The sequence below is a fragment of the Anopheles coustani genome, chromosome 2, assembly GCF_943734705.1.
Source record: "Anopheles coustani chromosome 2, idAnoCousDA_361_x.2, whole genome shotgun sequence".
NCBI classification, from domain to species: domain Eukaryota; kingdom Metazoa; phylum Arthropoda; class Insecta; order Diptera; family Culicidae; genus Anopheles; species Anopheles coustani.
This window is the reverse complement of record NC_071289.1, coordinates 30,516,277-30,543,582: the sequence shown is the minus strand read 5'-3', so window position 1 is coordinate 30,543,582 and position 27,306 is coordinate 30,516,277. Positions and strand designations below refer to the sequence as shown.

At 45.7% G+C, this 27,306-nt stretch overlaps 1 protein-coding gene across 1 annotated transcript in view; it reads left to right on the top strand.

The window, feature by feature from the left end:
• LOC131265891 (pneumococcal serine-rich repeat protein) overlaps window positions 1–27,306 on the top strand; it is a 196,930-nt gene that overhangs the window by 154,309 nt on the left and 15,315 nt on the right. Inside the window, exons 6-9 of the mRNA XM_058268230.1 lie at window positions 11,311–11,491; window positions 11,588–11,713; window positions 13,310–13,455; window positions 15,709–16,860. Coding sequence (XP_058124213.1) covers window positions 11,311–11,491; window positions 11,588–11,713; window positions 13,310–13,455; window positions 15,709–16,860 — 1,605 coding nt within the window. The remainder of the gene's footprint in view (window positions 1–11,310; window positions 11,492–11,587; window positions 11,714–13,309; window positions 13,456–15,708; window positions 16,861–27,306) is intronic.

Below are 27,306 nucleotides of genomic sequence, written 5' to 3'. Positions count from 1 at the left end.
CTTAATTATTTTCCTCCAGCCAAGATGTGGCTCCACTTTTATCCACGTGCTTTTTCTATCGGTAACGACAGAGGAGCTCGTTTGAAACAAATTATTAGACAAGACAGGAAATTTTAAAGTTTTTTTTACGCCGATTGTTTCACACAAAATAAAAGAAGAAGAAACAATAAATTACTTTCGTAATAATCCGACAACATATGCTAAATCCTCAATTGAACGCACAACATAACATTCGCAGGCGTGACGAATAGCCGTGTTCGGAATGCTATTGCAGAAAGATATTTTTATGTCTCAATTATCCCATCGAGAGCGGAGGGCTATATTGCATGGCCATTTCTCTCTCCCACCTCCCTCATCCCCAACACTTTCTCATTTGAACCGGACTCCGCTTGCTCCGTCGTACGGAGACCTGTCCCGTGTATTGTCTGCGTCCAGTTGCTTCGTTTGTTTGGTTGGTTTCTTCCGCCAACTCCGAGTGCCTAGGACGGACCAGGTCACGAAAACCCCTCCTTCCACCTCGAGTCAACGAGTGGTGCAATCGACATCGGTGGCGACTGTCGTCCGGAAGATAAATCGTTTATCCTTGCCACCCCCCGGCCCGCTTTTCCACGCCATTAAAGAAGGCTCCGACCGGCGCGCGTGGAATGAGGTGAAACAAGAAGTGGAAAATAGACTGGCACATTTTTATCATTGCATCGTCCGCTATCGCGCTTTCCCTTCCCGACTTTGGCGTGCGGATTGCTTAGTACTGTGTGTTGGTTTTTTTTTCTTCAGTTAAATTTTTATTGCTCAAAGAGTACCTTTGAGGAAAAACTAAAGCGATCGAGGTTCGATGCGCGCCGGGCTTGGGATATGGAGGACGTATTTACACCGTGCCCTCCGAGGTGGTGTGCATCCTTAATGAAGCATTTCCTCATATATATCTCTATACATTTTTTCCCTCTTTTGGCTCTCACTCAGCAAGTTTTTCTTCTTCTTCTGGTTTTGTTCGTTTTTTGTTATATTGTGACCTGAAAGTTGGATTGCACCACTTGTCACATCGCCTGAACGTCATGAATTGTTTTGGGAGGAGGTTTTGAGGGGAGGGCGATAAAATGACATTAGAAGATGGTCCCATACTGGACCGTCTCCCCTGAAGCGCACGTTGGACGCTCGGACACACGCCAGACGCTCTTGTGTCGAGGGTTTGGTGGTTTTCCCCACCCACACCCGGATGGAAAAGCGACACTCGGTCACGAAACAATCGTATATACAACAACATGAACAAGGCCCGGGTTTTCCCGGAGTCGTGGTGCACACTCAGAAACATTGGAGCACTTTGGACGGAGTGGCCGGAGGCCAGAAAACCCCCACACCCACCCTGGGACTCCAAGCACGCCGTTATTTATGAAATTTATACACAAAAGAATGCCATTAAGCGAGCATTAAAACTGATAAATTGTATCAGAAGTTAATGCGTTTCTGCGACGTTTTCCGGGCTCAATTTTCTGGCGCTTCCGGAAGGGGTTTTCTTTGGTACTATACTTGGTACACGGTGGACATCGACGACTTGGGTGAGGGCCACCACGAAGACGTTGAGCTCCCCCAAAGTCGTTGCACTCGATGATATTGTCCGGTGGTTCAGGCGTTGCCGTTGACCAGGATCGGATTATTTCGTACTTTTCCCCCCCAACAACAAGGGGTGGGTGGTAAAGGTCACCGGACATCGTCACAAAACATCTTGTGCCGATCCATCTGGAGAAAAGTTGGCGAAATGATTTCTACGTCGGGCAGTTTGTGTTTGCGAACTCGTTTAAGTTCAGCCAGAAGTGCTGCCAAGTTTCGTTTGCCTTTGGAACGAGGCCTGGCGACTTCATCGACTTCTGGTCAGTTTATTTATAGGGACGGGGCGATGTGCAGCCAGCCCAACAGCCCAGCCTGTGTCGCGCGCTCCTACGCTTAATGTGGAAAATAAATCATTAATCGCCTATAAATCCCCCTATTGCAGTGCTCGTCGCCGGTCGGGAATTCTGGAACGGAATCATCGGTTGGCATCGGTGGGCGAGTGTGGCCATCTTGAGATGACCGTAATCGAGAAATAAAAACTACAATACCCTCCCCCCACACTCCCAAACGTTGCACACAAACTGCGTTTTTCTTTCCTGCGTCCTCCAGAATATAACATAAATCGCTCGATTTACTCCCAAGCCATACGAGGCGCGCGCGTCCGGAAAGATATATTGCCCTGCTAGCCCCCCACAGTCCTCTTCCTTTCACTCTCGGTGCACGAGTTGACGACATCCCCGCGAACCGCAGCAGGACGTCTGTCTTCTCGTCGCTGTTCTATTTTTTTTCTTCATGTCTTTTAACCCCCCTCGGAGTATCCAGTGGGGATTCCGTGTCCAGTTGACGTCCAACCCGAGTCGCCAGTGGCCCGTGGCCAAAAAGGCGCTAGCTCTAGCAGCATGTGGCGCAATCCACTAGACCACTCCCCGAAAGGCAACAATTTGATGCACACGTCTTATTTCTTGTGTCGCATAATAAAACAAGATTGCACGTCGCAAAAAGGCTGCTGGGAGGTGATAGATAAAAAGCGGGAAAATAAGTTGTAGAAAACTTTGGCCTGTTTCCGTAAAAGCAAACACGAAGGAAGGTAAACGTTTGTACAGACATCCAAAAGCACCCTTTGGAGAGTTAGAACTACTCTGAAAGGGTGCTTAACTTTTATGAGGTGGCATAGGGAAACGATTTGAATTGATTAGATTAATTCATTTTCCCTGTACAAAAACAAAACCTTGCATACGAGTTGCCGAAGCTATCATTAAAAAGGAGTAAAATATTTTCATTTTCAACGCATTGCATTTTTGAATAATTAACTTTCAAGTTAATACCTAACATTCGTGTCGTTTTTGCGATCCATTTTCCTAATGCATCTGTTACTTTAAAATAGTAATTGCACAATTTTTCCATTACTGTGCGCCGACGTTTGTTTGTGGCTCCAGTTACATGCATCTTCCATTTTGCTGAATCCTTTTTCGCCCCACTACGGCAAGACCAAACTTGTAATTAAACTAATAAAACTTTCTTCTTCCCGTGGGATAATTGAACCCGAACCAATTTCGCCCTGCTGGAAACCATTAGCACACACCCCCCCAAAAAAAGGGTGGAGGAAGAAACCTGGCCCTCGCGTTCATTAGGAATGATTAGTCGAACTATCAGAACAATTAGTCGACGACGGCGAGCTTCCTGGTGAAAGGCCTAGCCATGGTGCCGCCATGGATTCCGTGCAACTTCCGTTGTTGGTCGAGGTGGAAAATTTTGATCTATTATTTGAACATTTGAATTGCTCCGAGAGTGAAAAAAATACTAAAAACCCCCCCCCCCCCACCAACTTCGGAAAAGTGAAACCAACCGGAACGTTGAACGCGAGTCGGCTTCGCACGTCAAAGGTTCGTAATCAACGGAAAACAATTTTCTCAAATTAGGACAGACTTTTCCACACCTTCCTGGTTCGCCAGGATTTGCTTCTGCCGCTTTTATTTTCCATACCGGTTCGAATAGTGATTTTATTTCTTTGTTTTTTTTTGCTGCCCACAATTGGTAACGATTTCTTACCATTATCCTTCTTGCACCGCGAAAAGCAAACATAAATCATCTAACTGCAGTAAATCACGAAACCTTCACCGTCTCGGCGGATGTGGCGTAACACTTTTGATGCCGGCTGGGGTGCGAGAGAGTCGGGGAGAAGAGAGGGAGTAAACGTAAAGTTCTGCTGCAGGTTTTGCCCGTTTTCCCCACACACAGCCATACTAGTTGCACATGGAAGGAGTTCCAACCTCGCGCACACGTTTGGTTTGGGGCACGCGACGGAGCGGTCTCCAAAAATTTGACACAATGCATGCATGCGTCGCCGCTTTCCCGCCGACGATGACTGGCGGGCTGACAAAAAGATACTCGGATTTGAGTTTATTTATTGTTTTTATTTTGTCGGCCCCTTGAACACAAGGATTCGTGACAGGGACGCGTTAGAAGGATTAAATTTGCGCCACAACCGCACGCCGCGGGAAAGTTCACCTCTTTTCCCGGTTGAAGTTGTGTGAATTTACGTATGTTGGGAAAAAATACCTTGATATATATGGAGGCACGAACGATCGCACATAACATTACACATTTGATAATTATGTCTGATGGACGTTTTTGTCGACAATAAATCGCTCAAAATCGCATTGGCTCCTTGCTTTTTCATGTTTATGGATTCTAATGGACACTCTTGTAAATTGGAAACATCAGACAACCATATTTTAAGCTGGAGGGGAAACATACAAGTCGTAATTTTAAAGTTGGGTTTTAAAACTAAAAATGTAACACAAGTGTATCATAAATATGAAACCTGGAAGTTCTTTTGACGCTTTATGTTTCCCTGTTTTCGGGCTCAAAAACAGTAAAAGGAACAAACAATTTAATTAAAGTTGAAATTGTGAATCGATAACAGAGCTGAATTATAAAATTAAAAAAAAGACATTTGTAGCATAAAGGTAAAATAAAAATATTTGTTTTCATCTAGGAAAACTGTAAAACTTTCGTCGGAGTTTTATAAAAGAAAAAGGGAATGATACGACAGCTCGGCAGCAGCTTCCAGAACAAACTCAAATGTCACTACAATCCTTTTCCCTCGGCGTAAACATTCTTCGACCTACTGGTCTACAATGCTCCCACAGAACCAGAGGTTTGGGGTGTTGGCCCCCTCCAACACCTCAACATAGCCGACACGCACAACACACGCACAAGCGCGCGCACGGTTGAGAAAATAAAAGAGCATCGCACGCAATCTGCTATTATTTATTGTGATCATAATTGAATAGAAATTTATTACGGTCACGGTTCGGTGGTTGTTGTTGTACCGGCATCCTCTAGCCCCGATGAGCCTGTCCTCCGGTGGGTTTAGAAAATGAACAAGAATTTTGATTTCGCGCCCGATACCAACCCTCGGGGTGTGCATGCTCCCGAACGTTCTTCCCTTTGCTACAGCTTTATTACGACGCCGGTTCACCTCCGCTCCTTCTTTAGAACGCGTGAACCCACCAGGTTCAGGTTTGGATTGCCATTTAATAGAAAGAATAGAGCTCCCTGGTGTACCCTTTTCCCACCCCTCCTTCAACCCACGGAAAACCGTTTCCTGATCGTGTCTGTGTGTGACATTAAATCTGGATTTACGGCCCGTATGTGACCGGGACGTACAGGAATTCAAAGTTTTTGCTTGCAGCCGAAAGAAAAACACACACGCGTCGCCATGGGAATACTTTCGCTCGGTCGGGAAATTCGCTCGGAAAAATCGTCGACGACGACGACGACGCAGAAGAGATGTCGCTGGTAACAGGTGTACTCTCAAGAAATAGCAAAAGAAAATCCAAGTCCTTACCAACACACGCCGACCGCGGGCCGGTATTGGATGTTGTTTATAACGGGAATATAAACAACAATCTTCTCCCGGTCCTTTGGTTGCCGAGGGAGGGAAATCAAAATTCCCCGAAGGATTGACCTCCATTTGTGGATAGTGTATAATGGATGTGGAGGAAGTTTTTAATCATCTCCATTAGGAGGCGAGGTCCGCGACGAGCGGGTGTTTAGGTAGAAATCAATTTGGAACCTGGGAACAAGCTGGGGGATTAAAATTTTAATGACCCCGGTGGCCGTTCCTCAAGGGATTTGTGGATGTATATTGTTTTTTTGTTCTTACTAATTGCGAGAACAAATCAAAGTTTCTTCAAGCCAATCGGTCCGCGTCTCAGTTCATCGGCAATGCTGCTTAACTAGCGAATTAAAACTTCACATTTAAAATGGCGAAGTGGCGGATGGAATGTTTACCAAACACGCTTTCAAATGTGCCAATCACAATAATTGATTGTTTATGTGGAACTGTTTGTTTGTTGTGAATCCGATCCGACCAGCTTTTCGCACCAGGATATCAACGAGAACAGCGCGCTGACAGTGATATTTTAAACGCCCAACCATCCAGCCTTTAACACTCGGCGACCGAAGGAGACTTATACAGCACGCGGTAAGGCTAAAGCCGCTCACAAGCCGGTCCCACCGAGGACGATAATTCCGCTTAACGGTCCGATGTTCTCGGAGCCAGTTCTCGGCGCACCGGTAAGTGCAACAAAAAATAAAATAAAACCGGCTAAAGTCGCGACACCCGGCATGACGCTTGCATACGAATAGCGCTGCTTAAAATCACTCCCCGGCGTAGTGAACGCGATTAGTCTCTGTGAAACCAGCGAAAGTAAATACCATGGTTGGTGGGGGGAGAGGTGGAGGAACGGGTGGGTGGCTAGATGGCATGGAATCACCCCGCATCATCGTTGTAAGCGAGCACTAATCAAGGGATTTACGGAGTTTTACATCTCCAAGCGAACCGACCGACCGACCGACTGACTGACTGGGCGGCTCCGCGATGGGTTTATTTAAATTTTGCACCCCTTTTTTCGCCCCGGGTGTATGTTTGTGTGTGTGTGTGTGCTTGTCTACCACCGAGCGAGGGATAATAATTTGTGGCAGACAAACATTATCCATGTCAGAACACACACACGGAATGGGGAACGTTTGTTTGGCGAGCAGTGGCGGTGTAGGGCGGGTGTTGTGGGAGTGTGTAGCACGCGCAACAATGTTGTTGGCACTTGTGATAAGCTTCGATAAAATCCGTTTGTTTATGGCGAGATGTGAGATCTTGTGCAGGGTGTGTAAAAGTTCATATGAATGTGAGATCATAAAAACCGACCAAATTGCTCGTCATCTTATCGCGGTGCTCGCTTGTGTACTTTGAGTTTTATTCCAATTGGAAGTCTACATTTCTGTCGTATGTTAACGCAAGAACGGGTGAGAAATAAACTCGAAAAACTCTTGCAACTTAAGTTAAAAATCCCAATAACAAAAGATAAACCGGTTTTGCTTCATGAATCGGACACATGACTAAACGTATTTTACAAACGACGCTTGCAATGAGGATACTTGCGCCGCCTGTGTCATTTGTTGTTTAGAACTGATCCTTAGGATCAGAAGTTCAGCACGATACAATGCACACCAGTGAGTGTCATATGTTTGTGTGAAGCTGCATAGCCTCAATGATGATGCATTTATGATTTTAAGGATGATAATTATGACTCGGGAAAACCCAACTCGTATCCAAGTGTAGGAACGAATAGAATGAGATGACTCAGAAGAAACACCAGCTACATCCGATGTGTCATATTTGCTTTTGGTTATTCGAACTGGAAGGATTTGATAGTAGATGTAATTAAATGATTTTCTACTAATGTTTCAGTTAGTGCGATTATTACATTTAAAAAGCGAAAGTTTTAAAATATATTTTTTTCCACTTCAACCCAAAGTGCCAAAAACAAGCTTGTACTGTTTCAATTTTCAAAGGTACAATTTTTTTTAAGGGAATTGAAGCTTTATTTCGATTAAAATATTTACATGCGTAGGGAGTTTCCTTAAAAAATGTGTGCAGCTACTAAGAAAATAACTTACATCTGTTAAAGAGATGTTTAAAGATTTTTTGTTTTAACGCTTTACATACTAATTTACTGCTACAACTAAGTTACGAATCAATTCATGTATTGATAAGAGACATTTAGCTCTTGTTGATATATTTGTAGTGGTCTACCGGTTGTTTATTCGATCCACTCCAGCAAGCTCCAGCACCCGACTTGTAGGGATCCTCCAGTGAAGGTTTAACATCATTTTTACTATCTTGTTTGCTCTGATTTGAAATTTCTTTTTGTGTGTACTCGCACACTGCGACCACATTGGAAATGCATAAAGTATCATTGGAAGTATTATTGTTTTATGTACCAGTAATTTGTTTTTAGAATGGAGCTTTGACTTTCTGTTGATAATTGGATATACCAATCTTATGAAGGAGTAATATTGTTCCTACAATGCAGTATAATAAACTTTTCAATGCTTCTTGTATTTATCAAAAATATTCGTGATCATTAGATAATTATCTCTCGCAGCTTAATCATCAACTTAACGCACCCTTCTTGCAATTCATGCCGAGGTGTTGTATTGTGATTGCGATTGTGAACCATTCGCCTCGCAGATATATGGACCCGTAACCAATCTTATTACACCCCGTCCCCTGGGCGTCCTCTTCGCCCCTCTCCCCCTCCTTCCCTCTTCCGAGAAACAAAACGTACTGAGAAATAGGTGCTGCGAGCACTGAAGCGCATCGAAAGCTAATCGAACTATGACCACTTCCGGTCGGAGGAGGGGTGGAGGATGGGGAAGCAAACGCTCCGGGTCCAACCCAAGGCCGTGCTCCAAGATTCCATCCGGCAAAAGGGAACGAGGAGCGGGGGAAAACCAGCGACGCAAGACACCGCAAGAAATAGGAAACGAAGTGAAATGTGTGCAATTGTGGTGGATTGGGGGGTGCCGTATTCTCAGAGGAGGTGACGGAGCTGTCCGACGTGCATCCGGTGAACACACACACACCCACACACGCACATAGCAGCACCACGTGGAACTAATTAGTCGCTAATTGAATTGAATTAAGCGTGCAATTGATCGCGCGAGGAGGGACGCGCTGCCGGTTCTTCAGATGGCAAAGTCCCTTCGGAGTTGCAAGCCCTTTTCACACACAAACACTCACACACATGTACGTGTGCACCCTTCACCTTCCCTGCTGACTTCTACTCGCATAGCTGCCCATGGCTTCGGAATCACATTTGAAATGTAGACACACTTTTCAACCGCCTTTTCTGATATGTGATGTAAATATATTTGCCCGGGAATTAAACGAAGAGAGAAGGAGAGAAACGGTGGAGTTGACGATACGCTTCCAGCAATCGTGAACCAGCCGTGGTGAAGCTGACGATGATTTTTTTAAGACGCTTTTCCACATTTGATCCCCATCGCCTCACGGGTTGATTTTCCCAGTTTTTATTTTATTTCATATCTCCCTGTACAACTCCACGGCCATGACCATCCCAAGCAAACTACCCCCCCAGCAGGCGATCGGTTGCTGCTCTCGGTTGCGAATGGCGCCAACGACTCCGCCAAGCCCGGGGGCGAAGGATGGCACGAGCTGTGTAATTCACTGTCATCTCCAATTATCGATTAATTGGACCGAAAACCGAATTAAACAGCAGTAACGCGCGCCGGTTACCGTTCCGTTGTTGTTAGTTTTCCCCACCCTGCGGCTCGTCTTCTCTTTCTCTCTCTTTGTTTTTTTTTCTTCCTTTTTTTGTTTATTTGCTTCCCATGCTTCACTGCATCTCCGCGTCGTCCACGTGTCCCGTGCCACCCATTCCCATCCCATCTCAGCCCCGTGTGCGCCCGACGAGGGTGGGATTGCATAGAACGTCGCGCCGTTTTAAACTGTCCTCCTTCCACCAGTGGGGGGCCGACGGCGCGAACAGAAGGACGCTTCTTGGAGTGAATTGTTATTTTCTCATTAATTAGGCGTGGCGCGTGCATCGCAACTCAGTCAGAAAGCATTAAAATTATGTCCGTGAAAGGCACCGGGTGTGTGACGACGGGGAGGGATGACTCCCGACGGCGTGAAAAAGGGTGTCGGTGGTGCAGCCGCAAATGACACGCAGCGAAATCGGAGAGAGGATGCATCCGGTGCATCCGCTTCGCTGCACCGTAGAGTGTCAGTGCTTATGTTGCGACCGTCGGGGGAAATTATGTGCGCTACCTGATTCTGTGGCACGATTTTTAACAATCTTCAACGTTAAGTAAAGCCTCATTACCGAATGGATTCGTTTTTGAGATATGCACATTACTATAATGGGCATTTTCATTTTCTTCTTTAACTTATGCCTTTCCTTTTATTGTTGCACCTAAGCAATATGTTTTTTTTAAAGTTCATTTTGTTATTTGTTACTATATCTTAAAATATCCGATGGCAGTTTTTGCAACACGGGTGTCCTACTTTAGATAGCATAATTTAACGGATCACTTCCTTCCCAATGCTCAGCGAACCGACGGAAACCTTTACTGACAATATATGGCCCGGTTGGTTTGGTCGTGTGGGCGTCCGTTATGATAGAGATTAAGGCAAAAGCTGAAGAGTATGCTTTATTTTCCACCGACATACAGGAACACCGAGACTTGGTGCAAAACAAAACTTTAAAGGGAATAGGAACAAATCGGATTTCTCTTTTCCAAACTGCATTGAAGTGAACGGTTTTAAGATTAGTTTTGAAAAATCTGTTTTTGCATCATTTTTTATCGAACACGCATCGTTTGTCGAACGAGTGATGAAAGAATCAGTTCTCAATAATATTATATTTTTACCCCCATAAAAAGGCCTATAGTCCCACTTTCGGCAGTTGACAGTGTCTCTAAATTAGCTTGTTTATTTGCACAAAAATCCCGAACTCCCCTGAGGGGCAAATAAAATAAAATGTTTTAAAGCGATCGGAAAAGTGGAGCCCCAGTCAGTAAAAAAAAACTTCCGTACTTTGGTAAAACCATTTTTTCCGCTTCGGCCATTAAGTAATTAATTTAACATTTTCTATCTCCCCCCACCCAGAACGCTCGTGCTCTAAAGTGGACCCTAGTTTTTCCACCTTGTGCTTCTTTTTTTTGTAATGTAGCAATTAGTTTGGAAAACTGATACGACGGAGCGAAACCCGGGAGCAGGAGGGAAATGGTAAGCTCGAAGTGAGACATTTGTTTAAACTAGTGCCAAACACTTCGTTCGAGGAAGGGTTCGAGTGATGGGAAGGGGAGGGGGGGGGCAACATGAAAGATAAAAACACTCACGTGTCCTCGTCTAAATTAAATTGTTTGCCTCCCAACAAACCAACCAACACGCCACCAGGTTTTACACCTTGGACAGTTAGGATAGTTTTCACTGGATGTTTTTTTTTCCAGTGCTCCACCCGAGGTCCAGCTCTGCCAAACGTTATCGGATTCTATTTGTTTTCCCATTGGAAGTTTTCCCCCCCTGGTGGTTTGTTTTATTTTCGAGACCGCACTTCGTCCATGGCTTTCGGTTTCGATTCACCGGAATCACTTTGGAAAGTTTTGACCAGCAATTTCAGTAAATGAAAAATCCATTTCGCACAAACGGATCCGTATCATCAACATGTCCGAAAGGGAAAACAATTTTCCGGAGGTGGTGGTTCGGTGAGAGCATGGGAAATGTCTTGTTTGTCGTTGACAGATCGGGGAGTAGGTTATATTTTACGGTGCACAACTCAACTCAACTTTGCGTGACAACATTCTAGCTCAATTAGTAGCGGAACGCATTTTCTCAAAGGATACGTTGTTGATTTTCCTCTTTTTCTCTTATCTCTTTTCCCCTCCCTCCAGAGCACGTATGGGATGTGTTCGTGCAGCGGAAGGGACTCGGCGACAGCTACGGCATCCTCGGCACCTATCGGCTCTGCATCACCGACAAAATCCTTTCACTGGTTCGCATCGGACCGGAACTCACCGCCAGCCAGGAGAAGCGAGCCGACCTGGTCGAGTTCTCGCTGGCGTCCATTCGACGGTAAGTCTTTCGACTCCATTTGCTTTTGATTTCTGTTTTAAAATAATGCAGAACCATTTGAATTCATCTCGACTGTTCAACTCCACTCCTCCCCAGATGCGGACATTCTCAGCGCTACTTTTACCTGGAGGTCGGCCGGAGCTCGAAAACCGGCGCCGGCGAGATCTGGATGGAGCTTCAGGACTCCATCATCGCGCAAAACATGTACACCACCATCATGAAGTGAGTAGACGGTCCTGAGCCGGACGGTCCTGTTTCGTTTCAGCTTCTAGGGAAAAGGCACGACTTTGGGCCGCGTGGTTCGTGCCTTCGACGACGAGAGATTAATTTATCGGGAAAACAGATCATCGACCCCGATCGTCGCGCGGGCAGAAAGCAGAATCCGATTGATATTGAAATGGTCGTCATGTCTACCGGAAAAACAGCCAGCAGTCTCATGAGATTACACTTTTCCCATTCCCCTTCGCAAACATGGCAAGGGGCGAGGCTGTTGCACAGTTTTCTTCGAACGGAAAAGAATCAGTGCTGGTGAAAAGCGCTCGCTGGAAGGCATTGCTTCCAAAGAACACCCGGAACCGGAAGGCGTGCCATGTGTTCGCTGCCTCCTCTTGTGGACGTTGTCGACGTCTGCGTTCCGACGCCCTGGCGTGACCCTTCAGTCGACCGACATACACACAAAAAAACTCAACGCTAGACGCAGGCAAGATCCTAACGTTTGACACTCTCTCTCCCGGGCGGGTTTGTCTGCGACTTGTTTTTTGTTCACTTCGAACAACCTGTTGCGCCTGTCAAGTCAAGGAGGAAGGAAGAAGTTCTTCACTAACAGGATGTCTCGCCTGCGCTTTCCCGCTGCGTTCGGGACACCCCGAGCCCCGCTCGGACAAGATCCATGATTTCTTGCTTCTTCCGGGCTGATGAAATCTGCTCGTTTTTTGTCATCACGACCAGCATGATACCATTAAACCACTCGGTGGTCCAGTCGGTTCTGGATAGCAGCAGTATGTCTGACGAGGACTTTCGCTCCCGAAAAGAAGTGGACGAACAATAAACGAAGCAAAAGGTTATCGATAATGTCCGGGGCTCGTTCGTTCCGACGCGTTGGCGTTGCGAGCGTTTGTGGTTGAAGTGATTTAACACAAATTAATGATCTTCGACGACCATTGCAATGTTCACGCGAAACCAAGGATCAAAGGGGGATAAAAGAAAGGGCCCTTTTTTTAACACGGAACAACGAGATTGGCCTCGGTGGAAATTTGTCAGTAATGTGTTCAGTTTTTAACAACGAACGTAAAAAGGCGGAGGTCGGAAAAGCCTCACGCCATTTGGATGTGTGCGAACGGACACGCTCGATCGATTCACCCGGAAGGGCGCGTAGGAGTGAAACTCGCTGAAGTGTCAAATTAACTCGCCGTTGTCGGTTGACGGTTGACTGGGAAAACAGTAAATAACGTTGGATGGTTTCCACGCTCGCTCGCGCCCTCTCCCCCTCTCTCTCGTGATGATGATGGGCCGTGGAAAGAATCTTTCGAAATAGGAATGTACGTGCGCCTCCTATGGTGAGTGTGTTTGTGGTTCACCCCTCCCGGCAACAGGTCGTTTGGGAGTTGTGGGTGGCGCGATTTTCATCAATGCGAAAAATCGTCCTTTAGAAGGATTCACCACGGATTTTCACCCGGAGCCGCCACATCTCGATCGGAAAATCGTCGACGGGGGCGGTTCACTTTGATCTCCGCCGTAAATTATGCCTCCATTATCACCATCGTTACCAGCGCCGGAAACTGAACGCTCCTTCCTTTCTTCCGCCCCCTTCGCCAATAGGTCCGCGAAAAGTAAGGAGGACAATCTCGGTCCCATGATCCGGATACGGTCGTCGTCGGCGAACGCCGCCTCGAAGCCAACGTCGACGCTGATCCGGCGCCAGACGCACGCCGGCCAGAAGCCGATGAACTGCTCACCGTCAAGCGGTAAGTGTTCTTTTAGGGTCGTTTTGTTTTATTTTACTGCTCTCTGTTATACACTTCCCCCCGCTCCCCCCATACACACACACAAACACACTTCATTTTCCGCCTAATATTCAAACACTCGCCCCTCCCGTCCTCAATCTCCATATCACTACTTCCCCCCCCCCCCCGCTACCCCCCCCCCCCCCCACCCCTCTCACACGCGCCAACCCTGCTCTATTGGTGTTCACCCACGGTGTTTCTCAACAAGGACTTCCGGTGCGGTACGAATATATGGCCATAGAGCGTATAACATCACCTCCCCCCCCCCCCCTACCCCCTGCTCGGTCCGCTACCATCCGCACACTGTCCCTACACCCTCGCCATCCTCCATTCACCCACCCACCCTTAAACTAGTCAATTACACTTTTCTTCTAGAACCTAGCACTGGAAATGTTGTTTGTTGAATAATGTTACTACCCACTTCTGACTCAGATGGTTTGATTTTCTCTCACCCTCCACCCCCACCATTCCACCCTACCGTACACAAAGTTATCTGTTTCCGAAAAACCACTCTTTTTATCTTTAATCTTAACTCTTTTTCGTCCCGTTCACTCGTAGGCAGTTTAGCAATTTGCAAGTTGTTTGTATTTTCTTCCTTAATATTACCATTCATTGCTATACAGCTCACAGTTTTTCTCTAAAACACTGAAGCGTATAGCGCGCTCTGCCTACAAGTAGTTTTTGCAAAAAAAAAAAAAATAGTATTTCACTCGTAATTTGTTTGTTCCTTTCCTTATGTTGGCTATTTTTGTATGTTTTAAAAGCAGCTTAAATGAACTTTATCGTACTAAAACTGGTTTTTTTAAGTATACTCTTTTTGTGTTTTGTGCAACGGTGTATTTTGGTGCTCTTCAGTTTACTATTAACAGTTAAAGTATTTGTTTCGAGCAATGAATCATGGAGGAAATCATGTGTTGACATTAAAAACCATAGCAATTGAATTTTAGTATTGTTTTTGTAGTTTTCTAGTTTACACGGGAGTGTATCAGCTATATGTTTTTCTAACGATTTTTTTTTTTTCTTTTAATTGTGTTGATTTGTAGATGTCCTAATTCCTTTGCACACCTTGCGCCAACAAAATAATCTAAGTAAACGAATTTGTAGAAAACCGAAATTGCAAAACCAACCCCGATTCGGATGTAGAAAACGTTTGGATGTTTGTTGACCTTTTTGTATTGCCTTTCTTCTGTTTTGGTCTCGAATGGTTTGATTGATTTCTTTAAGACACACTCACCCACCACACTGGTTTCGTGAAGCAACTTCGCTGTTCCGTTGTTTCGAGTGTTTGTTCCAAGTTTTTTCCCGTAGTTGAACCATTCACCCCTTTTTTCCGTAGTCTATTAATTGCGTGAGCGTTGCGTTGCGTTTGTTGTTTCGATATTCGAAGTTGCGAGTTGCGCTCGTACCTGTTAACATTGTACATTATTATTTTGTGTAAGCTAACACGTGTTTTCAGCGCCCGATAGTGGGTTTTATTTTGTCTTTTAGAATCTTTGTATTTGGTACGATTTGTTGTTTTGGGCTAGCAATACATTAAGCAGCGGATCTGTTCAGCGCATTCACTACGTCCTACTGACAAAAAAAAATCCACGTATTCCGAAAACCATTGCCTCGTTGCGATGTTTCAACTCACTTCGTTCGTTCGTACTACGATTTGTTTCTGAGCGAGTGGATGAGCGAGTGTTTTCTCGTTCGCATTCACCTTTTCACAACCTTTACAGTTGTTTCTTTTTCTCATACCCTCCCGTCGCCAGGCGAACGATTATTCTCCGTTCTTCGTTGATTTGTCCGCTCTTGAGAAAAGGTCTTCGTTTCTTCGCTTTAGAATCTGCAAATCTCCATGAAAAATAAGGTCTTTCGTGCAGCTTCAATTGGTGGTCAAATATTCGGAGCAAGGTGCATCGTGTCCTGTTTCTCTAATCATCATCACTTCCAGCCCTTCCTCCTCCGTGTACCTGTGCCGATAAGCCGCCTTTATGTCCTTACGATCTCTATTCTCTCATTCACTCTCTCTTTCTGTATCTCTTTTTCCCGTTAACGCCCTTTCATTTTACTTCTCTCTTTATTTTCCACACACATCGAACACATCAACAATTCGGCTTACCCCTTACCGTGTACCTACCCCGAAACTCCGATCCCGGTTTTTTCTCCCACGCCCCACCCCACCCCTCACCCGAAATCAATCCAATAAATTCACTTTGTTGCATCTTCCAGAAGATCAATGCTCGCAAAACGCGGGCAGTGCACAGAATTCCGAGTCCTCCTCGTCGGCCGCCAGCAACAACACGGTAGTGCTGGTCGGGTCGCCGCCGAAGGCTCCGCACAGCTCCGGTGCAGCACCGAATTCGAAAGCAAGACCAGTAGCGGCAGTAGCCACTCCCAACCTGCAAACCACCAACACCACCGGCTGTGCGGACAAACTGCTCGCCACATCCATCACCTCCTCTGCTACTACTTCCACTACTTCTACTACTACTACTACTATTAGTACTACCTCCACTGCTACTACTACTTCCACCGCTACTCCTACTGCTAGTACCACGGCGTCGTCGTCCCCCATGGTCGGCAATGGTTCCGCCGTTTCTCCGTACGCGATCGCTACTTCCGTTACTACCACCACTACTACCACTAGCGCGGGTTACAGTGCCGCCACCATCGTTCCCTTTGCCGGCAGCTCCGCTGTAGTCGCCCCGATTGCGTGTGTGCGCAGCAGCAACTCCTCCCTGGCCAGCATCGGTTCCGGCTCGCCGATCGATGCCTACGTTCCGCTCGTTCCCGGAGCCGGTTCCATTTCCTCTTCCATCGTCCATCCGACCGCTGTTGGTGTTGTGGGTGCGGTCGGTGGAGGGTCCGTGTCGGGACGCGGCCACATCGGTGGCTCTCCGAGGCTCGGAGTGACCGCCCAATCGCCCAGCTACCGGAGGGCGTCGATGAAGAGGACTCCTTCGGAGGGTGGAAAGCCATCCACCGCCTCCTCGGGCAAGGCCGGCGACACGGGTTCCCTCCGATGCTCGCAGCATCAGCAGCACCCGCACCACCATCCCCTCCACCACGGTCCGGTCGTTCCCCTGCTTCCCCCTTCCTCCGCCAACCATCACCACCATCACCATCTGCACCACCACCTCCATCACCACGGCGCACAGCAAACGTCCGCGACCCTACCGCGCTCGACCCCGCACAGCTCCTCCTCCCTCTCCCTGGCCCATGGGCACCAGCCGCCAGTCCCGCTCGCTGCCGTCTGTACTAGCAGCATCAGTAGTGGCATCAGTAGCGGCAGCAGTAGCAGCACCAGCGGCAGCAACACCATCGCCGCCGCCGCCGCCACCGCCATTGCCACTGACATTTCGTCCTCTTCGACCGACCATGGTACGCCTATGAAATGGGTTTTGATTTTTTTTTTCTTCTCTCTTATTCGATATGTACATTATGATTTTTCTTTCCACCTCAAAAATATCCTTCCTTCGCTCGCGCCCTCCCCCCGACCCCTGCCCATGTTTTAATATCTTTGCATCATTCTTTAACTCTGTCAACTTCTCTTCCGGCTTACGCTCCCTTCTTCGCTCATCCCGATTATCCTACCTTCCCATGGACATAGCACACTTTCTTTTATTTTATGTTTTACCCTCTCTTGTTCTTTTTCATTACCTTCCAACGTTTCGACTCTAAAATAAGCCTTCTACCGAGGATCCTCGCACATTGTCAACTCAAAAGTTCAATACTACAAATTTGCATCGAAAAGGAGAAATTAGACATAAATACTGTCGATCCGGAATTTGAAAATAGGAAATTGTTTTTTTTCGTCAATTTAGTTTTGGGCATCAGTTGTTTTGTTAATTCTGTTAAGAAAGCCTCGAAGTGGTTAGATTTAAAAAAAAGCTGCTGGTAGTCGTAAATGATATTTTTTTTTCAACAAATCAATGTTTCGTTAACAGATAAGTTCAGTAATTATAACTAATCTATAAAAACTAAGTTGTATAACTAAAATGTGCATATCATAGAGGCTAATTTAAGCCAAAGGTTTGACTTCTTCCATTTATCCATAATTCAAAAATAATTGACAACTCATGCAAGAACAAACCTTGCTTTATACTTTGAATAAACATTAGAGGTTGATGCTCCTGTTTAACAGTTTATTGCCATCTTTAGGGAGCGATAAAACTTTGGTCGATTATAGCGGCAAGCGATTATCTTCCAACACGATCAGATTTAAAATACTTCGAGTTGACAGTTGCGAGAGGTATCGGTATCCCTTATAATTTCGTTGCTTTTTTGTTTTATTTCTTTCGATCTAAAATTGATTTACCGCCTCATCCTTTAATCGCTACCTTCCGCACTTAACCCAACCCTCGTAGTGTGGGTCGTGCCCACAGCGGTGCGGGTGATGCTTTTCTCGGTGTCTATCCTTTATCTAACCCATGCGCTTATTGAAACCAAACCGTGTCGGGTTCAGCATCGGATGCAGCACTACCTCAATGCCGGTCTGATTCAAACTTTTTTGCTTCTGGATTTTGTTTTTTTTTGTTATACTCTTAAAGGAGAAACTAAATTGTTTCTCCATTGCAATTTTTAATAACCGTTTTGCGTAAATTTTGTTTTATGAGTTTTGCTCTCCACTTTGCCGGCCCGAGTACTTCTGTTGCATCGTTCCTCTTGCGTTTCAAAACTCCTTCACTCTCGTCCAACAACCCTCTCCCACCCACCCCCACCACCGATTCCTTCGCTTTCTCCTGATGCGCAGCAAAGGGAAGAAAAACAGAAACCACCAACCAAACGCGTTTTGATGCTCAAAATTGTTGGTACTTCAAAATTCAACCCCTACTTCAGGGCACTTCAAAATTCCGTGCAGCTGCTAAGAACTGCGCCCTTTCGTTGCTGTCTATTACTGCTTGTTGCGCTTTTCGCTGTAATGCGCATGTAATGCGAATGCACTATTTCAGCCAGCCGCTGGAACTGCTGGAACACGACGGTCGTTTTGGGTTCGCTTCTTTCTTCTTCGCTGTTTTTATTGTAAAATATTCGATCGTACCACACTGGCCCGGAAGCGTGATAGACCGCAACGCGGCGAAAGATAATTATTTTTCGGACATTCCCGTTTTTTCGGCCTGTCCAGGATCAAAACGCTACTCGGTTCCGTTTGCTCGGTGAATTGTGTTTTATATGTGTATAAATGGTCAGGTCTCGTGAGTGTGTGCCTGCTGGCGAGGGAGGATGATGCCGGGGCGTACGTACGGTGTCCGTCGGACATTGGATATTTCCTTTTTGAAGAAGTTATTATTTGGATTTCTAACATGTTTTTTTTTAATTTCCATAAATTGTAACGTTTAGAGCAATATCTTCCATTTCGGGGGCTTATTTTATCTTCCTGTCTTGCTTTACATGTACCTGCCCGATCTGTTTTATCTCTCCAATATTATCCACGTTGTGTCCCCTTCGCCGGAGTCTAGCCACCGGTGGATGGAAGTAGCTTTTCGAAGTCAAGAAAAAGAAAATGAAACCAGCCCGGACTGGCAGTCGCCGGAAGCAAACTTTAAAAGCATAAACTAATAAATTAGTCATACTCAAGCGTGACTAATTGAGTGCCGGCCGGCGGGTGTGGATAGCCTCGGATAGGAAAGAAAACAAAAAGAAAACGAAAAGCAAAACAAGACACGTTAGACCATCCATCCCACTGCAAAAACCTATAAGGTTGAATTTAATTTTCAATTTGTATCTAGCCTCTTAATTGCCTCCCAATCCGGAGGAAGGCCCCCCCGCGGCCCGGTTCGGATGAGGAGCATTTTCGAAAAAGAAGATAATTGTACAAATAAAAGAAAACCCACCGAAACAAGACGTAAAACTACTGAACGACCCACAAAACACAATAATGCTTGTTAACTGCGGTCGCGCTTAGCCAGCATGAATTATTGACGACACGGCGAATGCTTAATGTTTCCTCCCCCCTCAAGAACCCCTGTGTTTGTCTCGTGCGGTTTGTGTGGCGTTTTGTTTTGTCTGGGTTTTGATTGCGTCGGCCGACAACGAAAGCCGCCTTTTGCAGATGGTCGTTTGTTTTGTTTCGGTTTTGGGGTTTAAAACTCGAGCGACCGATAGCGAGGAGATCAGCAGATCAGACTTCGATAACAACGTCGGCGGAAAACCCCGATATGTTGCCTACATCTGATGCAGGTCGATAAGATCTTGACTGAATAGTTTATGCTAACTAAAGCCCCAACCGAACGTGATCCGTACGAAACGCTCCGACAGCATTGGCCACCCCCCCTCTTCAGAAACCAGCGACCTCTCCAAGCGATCGGGCGGAGTTGTTTATTTAGCGTTCCGTCCTTCAGTGTCTTGCCGTCTGTTTTGCTCGTTCGATGTCATGGAAAAGGTGAATGATAAGAAGGTTCCACCCTGAAGCTTTCGGAAAACCCCATCACACCTTTCCACTAGTTACAATGTGAAGCAAATAGTCATCTTTGTGCAGGTGGTACAACTTACGGCTCATTCTACGTGAACATTATTATTGTCAACCTAAACTAATCTCAATATCTGTAAAAGAAGCCACCGGAGTCCGCTGTGGTATTAACGCAAAGAATCAGTTCTTCTACTACGCCACTGCATTAATTCGCTTTTACTTCGATTTCGTGCTTACCAAAGTGTTTTTTCTACTGCATGCGTACCTTTTTATCCATTTTCGAAATTTGCTTTCTCGATACACCGAGTTTTGCTCTTGCATGTTTAATTATTCTTTCCTCGACTGACTCTTTTTTCCCCTTTCTCTCGTTGCGTTGACCGATTGGCTTTCTGCGACGGATTTGCATGATTTTTTCCTCCTATATATGTGGCATGCGTTTGGTTTGCATATCAGTGTGTTTCAGATCGTTTTCCCAACCAACCGGTCCGTTTTGCATTGTCTATTTTCCTTTCCACCATTTTGTTGTCGTTCCACAATTAGCAAACTTTATCGCTTTACTCACCACCATCGAAATTCATCGTCATCTCATTCAAAGTAAATCTACCAAAGTGTTACAACTTCAACGTCGCCAAAATAAGATGTCAAGATAAGTAATCAGTTAACAACAAAGTAAGGAATATTTAAAAAAAACTCAGCTTCAACAACGATGGATCTTATCGCGTGAATCTAGCGAAACAAAGAATGTATATACTGCTGCGGGTTGGGCCTTGTTTGATGTTAAAACCGAGCTAAAAGCCGCTCACCAGGACATACCCGATGGGATTTGATAAAATCTTGTAGATAAAAACTGGGTTTATATCCTCCAACCGATAAGCATTGGGACATTCTGTGGGGCGTTCCGTCCAATGGGGCAACTGGAGACGCTTGACGTGTAGACATATTTCTCATCGTAATCATATCATCAAAATTCGAAAACCATCAATTCGCAAACCCGGACATATTTGTTCAAACAAAATACACACCCATCGACATTTGGCAAAATTATTCGGTGTAATTTTTAGACAAATTTTTTGAAATTCTTCTGTTCTATATTGGCTTCAAAATTCGGTTGTTCTTACTCGTACTTTAAGCTTTTTTCCAAATTGTTAGCCCTTTTCGACACGAACACATGCAGAACAGTTTGAAAATTGTTTATCACAGTAGAAATTCCCATTTCGATCAAAATTATTGTAAAAAGCATTCAACATTTGCAACAACAAACATCAGGTATGAGCGTGGTGAGAAATTGTCTACTATCAAAACATGTGTGTTTCTCTCTTCTCTTCCCACAATATGCGCCTGCCTTGGTACGGCACTGGACGATTTTCTCATTCCCTCCCTTTCCCCCGTGCCTTTCGGGATGTTATTTTTTCCCACCCTCCCCCACACTCCATCCTTTTACCCCCCAAAACGTCCTCTGTGCGTGACGTGGGATTTGGGATTAAAATTCCACATCGACCGCGCTCAGTCGCTGCGCCAATAGTGACGCCGACGACGACCACGACGACGACGATGACCACGACGATGATGATGATGATGCTGCCACCGTCGCCCTCGGCCTCGATGAGCAAATTCCATCATTACGCCAGCAGTCGCCAGGGTGGTAGGGAGGTCGGAGTCCAAGGTGGTGGTGGTGGTGGAGGCGGAAATAGTGCCGTCAGCATCACCTTCGGCAATCTGGTGGCCAACATCGGCGGTAGCAATCTTGCGCCGGGAGTGGGCGGTGGCGTTGGCAACGAGGGGGTTGGCAACGAGCTGGGTGGCGGCGGGTGTCTTTCCTCGTCGGCGGGGGGCAGTTTTTCCAACTCCTCCTCGTCGCCGCCATCGTCGTCGTCGTCGAAGTCGTCGTCCTGCTGCTCCTCGACGGCGAGCATTCAGACGGCCATCCCGCCCTCCACCACCGGCGGCCCCCTCCTGATGGGGCCACCTCCGCCGCCGCCCCCTCTCCCGCCACCGCCACTACCCCCACCGTACCAGCCGGGTGGGGGGCGGTGCCATGCGCGCAGCCTCAGCCACCACTCGACCAACGCGATCCACCTCCTCACCAACACAAACCCACTGCGACGATTGCGCAGCTCGCTGCGGCGCCATTCCGTCTCAGGTACGGCTTTTCCACTCTGTTGCTGTCCGTTTTTGTTCATTTCCCTATCGTTTGGTCGTTTTGCTCTGTTCCAAATTACGTGCCCCGCAAAATTGTTCACGGCTTTTATCCGTTCGGGTTTCGTTCTTCACGGATCGAAGCTTAGTTTTAGTTTTCGATCAAGCACTTTTGTTTCTTTTGTTTTTATTTTTTGCTATAAGGTAGTAAATAAGAGAACATATTGGCTATCCTCATTGGCATTCGATCAGTTTATCAGTTTCTCTCATGTAACTTCTTTAGTTTTGCCTTCGCCTCGACCTAAGGTTGTCTTCATCCGCTTCCAGAACTGTTTTAACTTGTTAAAAAGTGGATTTAAAATGTTATACAATCTGTTTCAGCATTCACGTGAAATTATGGATACACTTTCAACCCGTACAAGCCTGAGTGCACTCAAGCCTAATGTTGTCTTCGTTCTAGAGGAGATGGATTTTTCCCGTTCTTCTTCCCCATTCACACACACACACACCTTCCCGAGTTGCTGCAGAGTGCAACGAATGCAATGCTTAAATGCTCCCACCCCATCCCGGTAATGGAATGAAGTAATTTTAATGGAGATTAATTAAACCTGCCGGCAAGCGTCCCCCGACATTATGGGCTAGTTTGTTCAACACGCGTCGGTCTGCGGAGGCGAAGGAAAGTCGGTGCTTGGAAATTGGAGGGAAACAGTAAAAAGGCCTCATTCGTCTTATCTTCCGCCGTGTTTTCTCCACCACCCTGCCACATTAGAGGGTGGTGGCGCCCCAGCGTGAACTAATGGGCTAAACGAATTAGCGTTCCCGCGGTGTGTGTTTCTCTTCGAGCGAAGACGAAAAAAAAACGGGAAAACCCTCCCCTTGTCGTGGGTCTGATTTAGCGTCGACCATGCGCATCGTACCCACGGCACTGCGAATGCATCGGTGAATGGTCCAACTGTGGCCGTTATGGAATCTTCTTTTCACCTTGCACCGGGAAAGCGGCTCTCGTTGTGTGGGTCAGTTTTTAACCCACTCCAAATCAATTCCACCCCTTTTTGAAGCCTCCCGATTAAAGGTCCAAAATTTTTACCGAGACGGACAACGCTTTTAATCTTCGGCCACAAATTATGCCTATCTTATCGTGAGGTGTGTGTGTGTGCGTGGGTGTGTGTTGATTTGATGGAACAAGGCTTACAAATGTACTCATTGTCATCGTTTCGAGGCCATTTTATCGCGGCACCCTCCGGTATTGTCGGTGCCATTGACCTTTCGATGATGCTGTGTTTAATCGTGTGTATGTGTGGATATGTTTTATCATCCGCTAGCATAGGGTGGGTAATTGTTTGATGATTTTCTGTCGCCGTTTCAAACCGAACCTTGTTGCTAGCGTGCACAACATGCAAATTTTGGACTTTGAACGGAAATCACAGCATAGCATTGAAGCAGGAAAAGGAAATTAAACGAACGGTCGATAAAGGTTTAAACAGCGATTAATCAATTATCGACTGTTCGTTTTTTGGGCTAAATTAATATTGATGAAACATTTGACTCATGAAAATTGATCAAGGCAGCTTCGGATGCAGGAGACCATCTTTGACAAATGTGTCCCGCTGATGGGATCAATTCTTTCGAATTAATTCTGATCTGAATCCAGATCCTGAAACTAGCTTCAGACTTTTGGACCTGTCATGTTTTTAGGTCGGTATTAAAGTCCTTAGGTATCTCCTTAGGTATCCCCCGATTATAAGGTAAAATCCAAATTGACCAGATCAAATCAGCTCTTGGATCGAATTTTCTCATTAGAAAAGCTGATCACATCATCATAGCTCTGGATCAGAAAATTACATAGAGGATTTTTAGTCTCCTCAGAACACCTTATACAGCTTTCGATCTTTCTGGCACGATCGAATTATCCTCAAGCTACTTTGCTCGGTGTGACAGAAGAACCATTTATGCGCTACTCTCGCTTGAACCAAACTGACCATAAAATGAGAACGTTCCCGAATTCATTATATCGAGCAAAGAACTCAAAAAACTACCTTTTTCTAGTACTTTGTTAACGTCTCTCAACGTTCTACTGTTATTCCCCTGCTTCTAACCTTCTTATAGAGATTAATTACAAATATTTTTTACCGCCGATTTAGAGTTAACTACTAGTGTCTTAATAATCAATTTGCTGCCGAAAGCGCTCTGCAGTTTCGCACGTGGCATTAATGTCTAATATTTCCGGTGGTGTTTTCTTTTTCACCTCAAGAAAAACCTTTGATGGTGGATGGCAAAACACTCCGGCAAGTTGTTGTGCTAAATTAAATTCACCCACCAACCGTAGTATATTATTTCGGCCTCCCGGTGTTTTCGTATCGGTTTCATCAACCCGCAAACTGAATTTTACGGATAGTTATCCCATGCCTTTAAGCTCCTCCGTTCGCATCGCGAGGAATAAATGATTTATTGCATTCGGGTTTCATTTTGTTTTCCGTTTTTGTTCTGCAGCGCAGGCAGTGATGGTGTTTTCCCTTGTGTTAAAAATTCGCACATCACACTCCTCCTGTGGGATACGCCGAGCTCTACATTTCGCCAAAGCACCCCCGTGCAGCCGAGGCGTCTTGCTTGGCTTGGCCCAGAGGCGGACTGTAATTAAAAAATTGCTCATTTGAAACTTATTCATTATGATACGTTGGCAAATCTCATATAACATAAATGTTATTGCCAAATGGGGGCCTGTGTGAGCAACGCCCCGCGCCATGCCTTCGGTGCAATATACACTTTTGCAATGTCAGAATCGTAAAACCTTGCGGCTTGCGCGAGCCAACGATGTTCGAAAGCAGGTGAAGCGGCCAGGGTCAGCCAGGAATCATGCACCGTGGGTAACAGGTTTTTTCTCTCGTGGTGTTTTCTTTCCTTCCATAGTGTCCGTCCAATCTAGTTTCAAAGTCTTTGCACTAGGATGAGTAATTGTCGATTCGCAATTTCGTGGAGTTCAGTTATGCGTTGAAAATTCGCTCCTCCCCATTGATCCGGTTGCTTTTTCTCGTATTGTTCCACGCGTTGTAAATCAATGCCCACAATCGTAACTAACGAAGCAGATTGAGGCATTGCCACCAAGGCCTATGTCTGGTTTATTGTATCTACTAACCGGTGGTTTAGTGTGTTTGTAGAAGTAGTTAAGTTGGGATGCTATAAACATAGCTTGGTTATTGTGTACATACAGTTTACCCTTTTGTTCAATATCAATTTCGACCAAATTCGACCTACAAGCTGTAGATTCAAAATGTTCTAAAAAGGTATTTTTGACTCAAAATGTTCTCCACTGGCAAGGAACGCAACGTTCCACTATTTGTAAGAAAAACAGTAGAACAAACAAACCACGGATAGCTGTAACGGAAGAGCATCAAACGCGTGCGAAGTAGTTGGGAAGCCGTTGGTCTAATAATGTAACCATCTAATTAATAAACAAGCGAAAACCCGACGACGACGACGACGACAACGACGCCGGCCGATAAAGTGCGCTCGAAATGGGTGTAATTAAATATGGCGGCAGTGACCCACCGCGTGTACTAACGCCCTCCAGTGAGCACGGGGACGTGTACGTTTCCTTCGCGAAAAACGGCTCGGCGGAAGTCTCGCAGACGCCTGCGTCTGGCAGCGGCTGACATACGAACCTCATAAAGATTATTTATGGGACTTTTGGGTATCGCTCCGCATCCGCATCATCGCGTACGAGGAATCGCTTTGGTTCACCTTCGCCTAGCGCACGTCCCGAGCGAGCCGTCGAATAGGAGATGAAAATAATAATAATAAAAAAAAAAAACGAACGCACACACAGACGCGAATGGAGTCAGGTGTGGTCGGAACCGCTGGACGGAAGTGGGAAGAAATGGATTGCGAATGACCTTCTTCAATCTGATCCGGCCAACCGTGGCGGGGCGATAATCATAAATTTCCATTTAGTAATCACTCCTGTTAACAAAACTAATTAGTGGAAAGATAATCAGAAACTCCCCGCCCGAAGAGAGGACCGCCGGAACAGGAACGTACAATGGGAGAAAACTACCATCATTTTGGAACAACGATGGAGAAATCGGTTCTATACGGAACTATGATAAGATCCTAGCGATGCGTCCAATTCTCTGTGGGACAGATGATAACAAATGGATACCGTTTCTACGAGGGTAACTCCAATGAGTTCGCACGCTAACGACTCCCGAATATAAGTGTCTTCAAGAGCCAGATCTTAATCCCCAAACTGCTGATCGTTTAGTTGACCTTTTCTCGCTGCTGTATTATAAAAGCTCAATGGTCTTTCATTCTCACCGCCTAACTGTGTACTAATATTAGTTTGCTGTTTAAAAACGTCCCCATAATAGGACGAAATAAACCTATTAGACATCTGTCATCAATTCTATCTCCAAGGGGGAACTAACGCTGTCCGGTTCTAAACAGTAACGAAATTATACCGAGTGCCTTCCTTCGAACCTCCTTTGCCTTGTTCATTCTCAGCCCTGCATACTGCATACGAGCGATGGACCCAATTCTTCAGACTAACTTCTCGATCCCCCGCCACCCCGCTCACACTTACGCTGATACTTACCGCTTGAGCCTGTAACACTAACGCCGCGCTAACATATTCCTTCCAAGTGGAGTTTGTCGTCTGATCGAAACCGTTGTATTTAAAGGGACGAACCACGGACAGACGGTGAAACGCTAAAGTACAGAAGATACTGCAACTGTTATTGATACGCTTGACTCAACATGAAGATTTACTTATTTATGATATTTTTGAGATTATTTCCGACTCCTCTGGTATACGGTTAGAAGTACATTTTTGTCTAATGATCGTCTATCAAACTTCTGGAGCTAGAAGCAAATATGTTGAGGTTAACTTTAGATTTGGCATAGGTTTGACGACAGAAAAGAGTCAGTATATCTGTCTAACGAGTAAGAACTCTGCAAGAAACAGATAAATAGAACTAGAAATAAATCTGAATAAAATAACTAAACGGTGATCATTTGATCTTTTGATCTTTAGAACTTCACTCATCTTTACAACTCGCATTAAATTCGGAGATATAGAAAATGGTTATCTACTACTCTTGACTCTACTACTCTTGACTCTACTACTTGACTCTATATTTAGACCGGTAGTACACAACTCACGACTGAAACGCAAACAACCTTCGAATACAGGACAACGGTTTCGCAAAGCTACACTCTCCAAACATTTATCTAAGAGTAGACCGAGTGTGTGTGCCCCTTAATGCCCAATTTTTAATTGGTGTACAGGG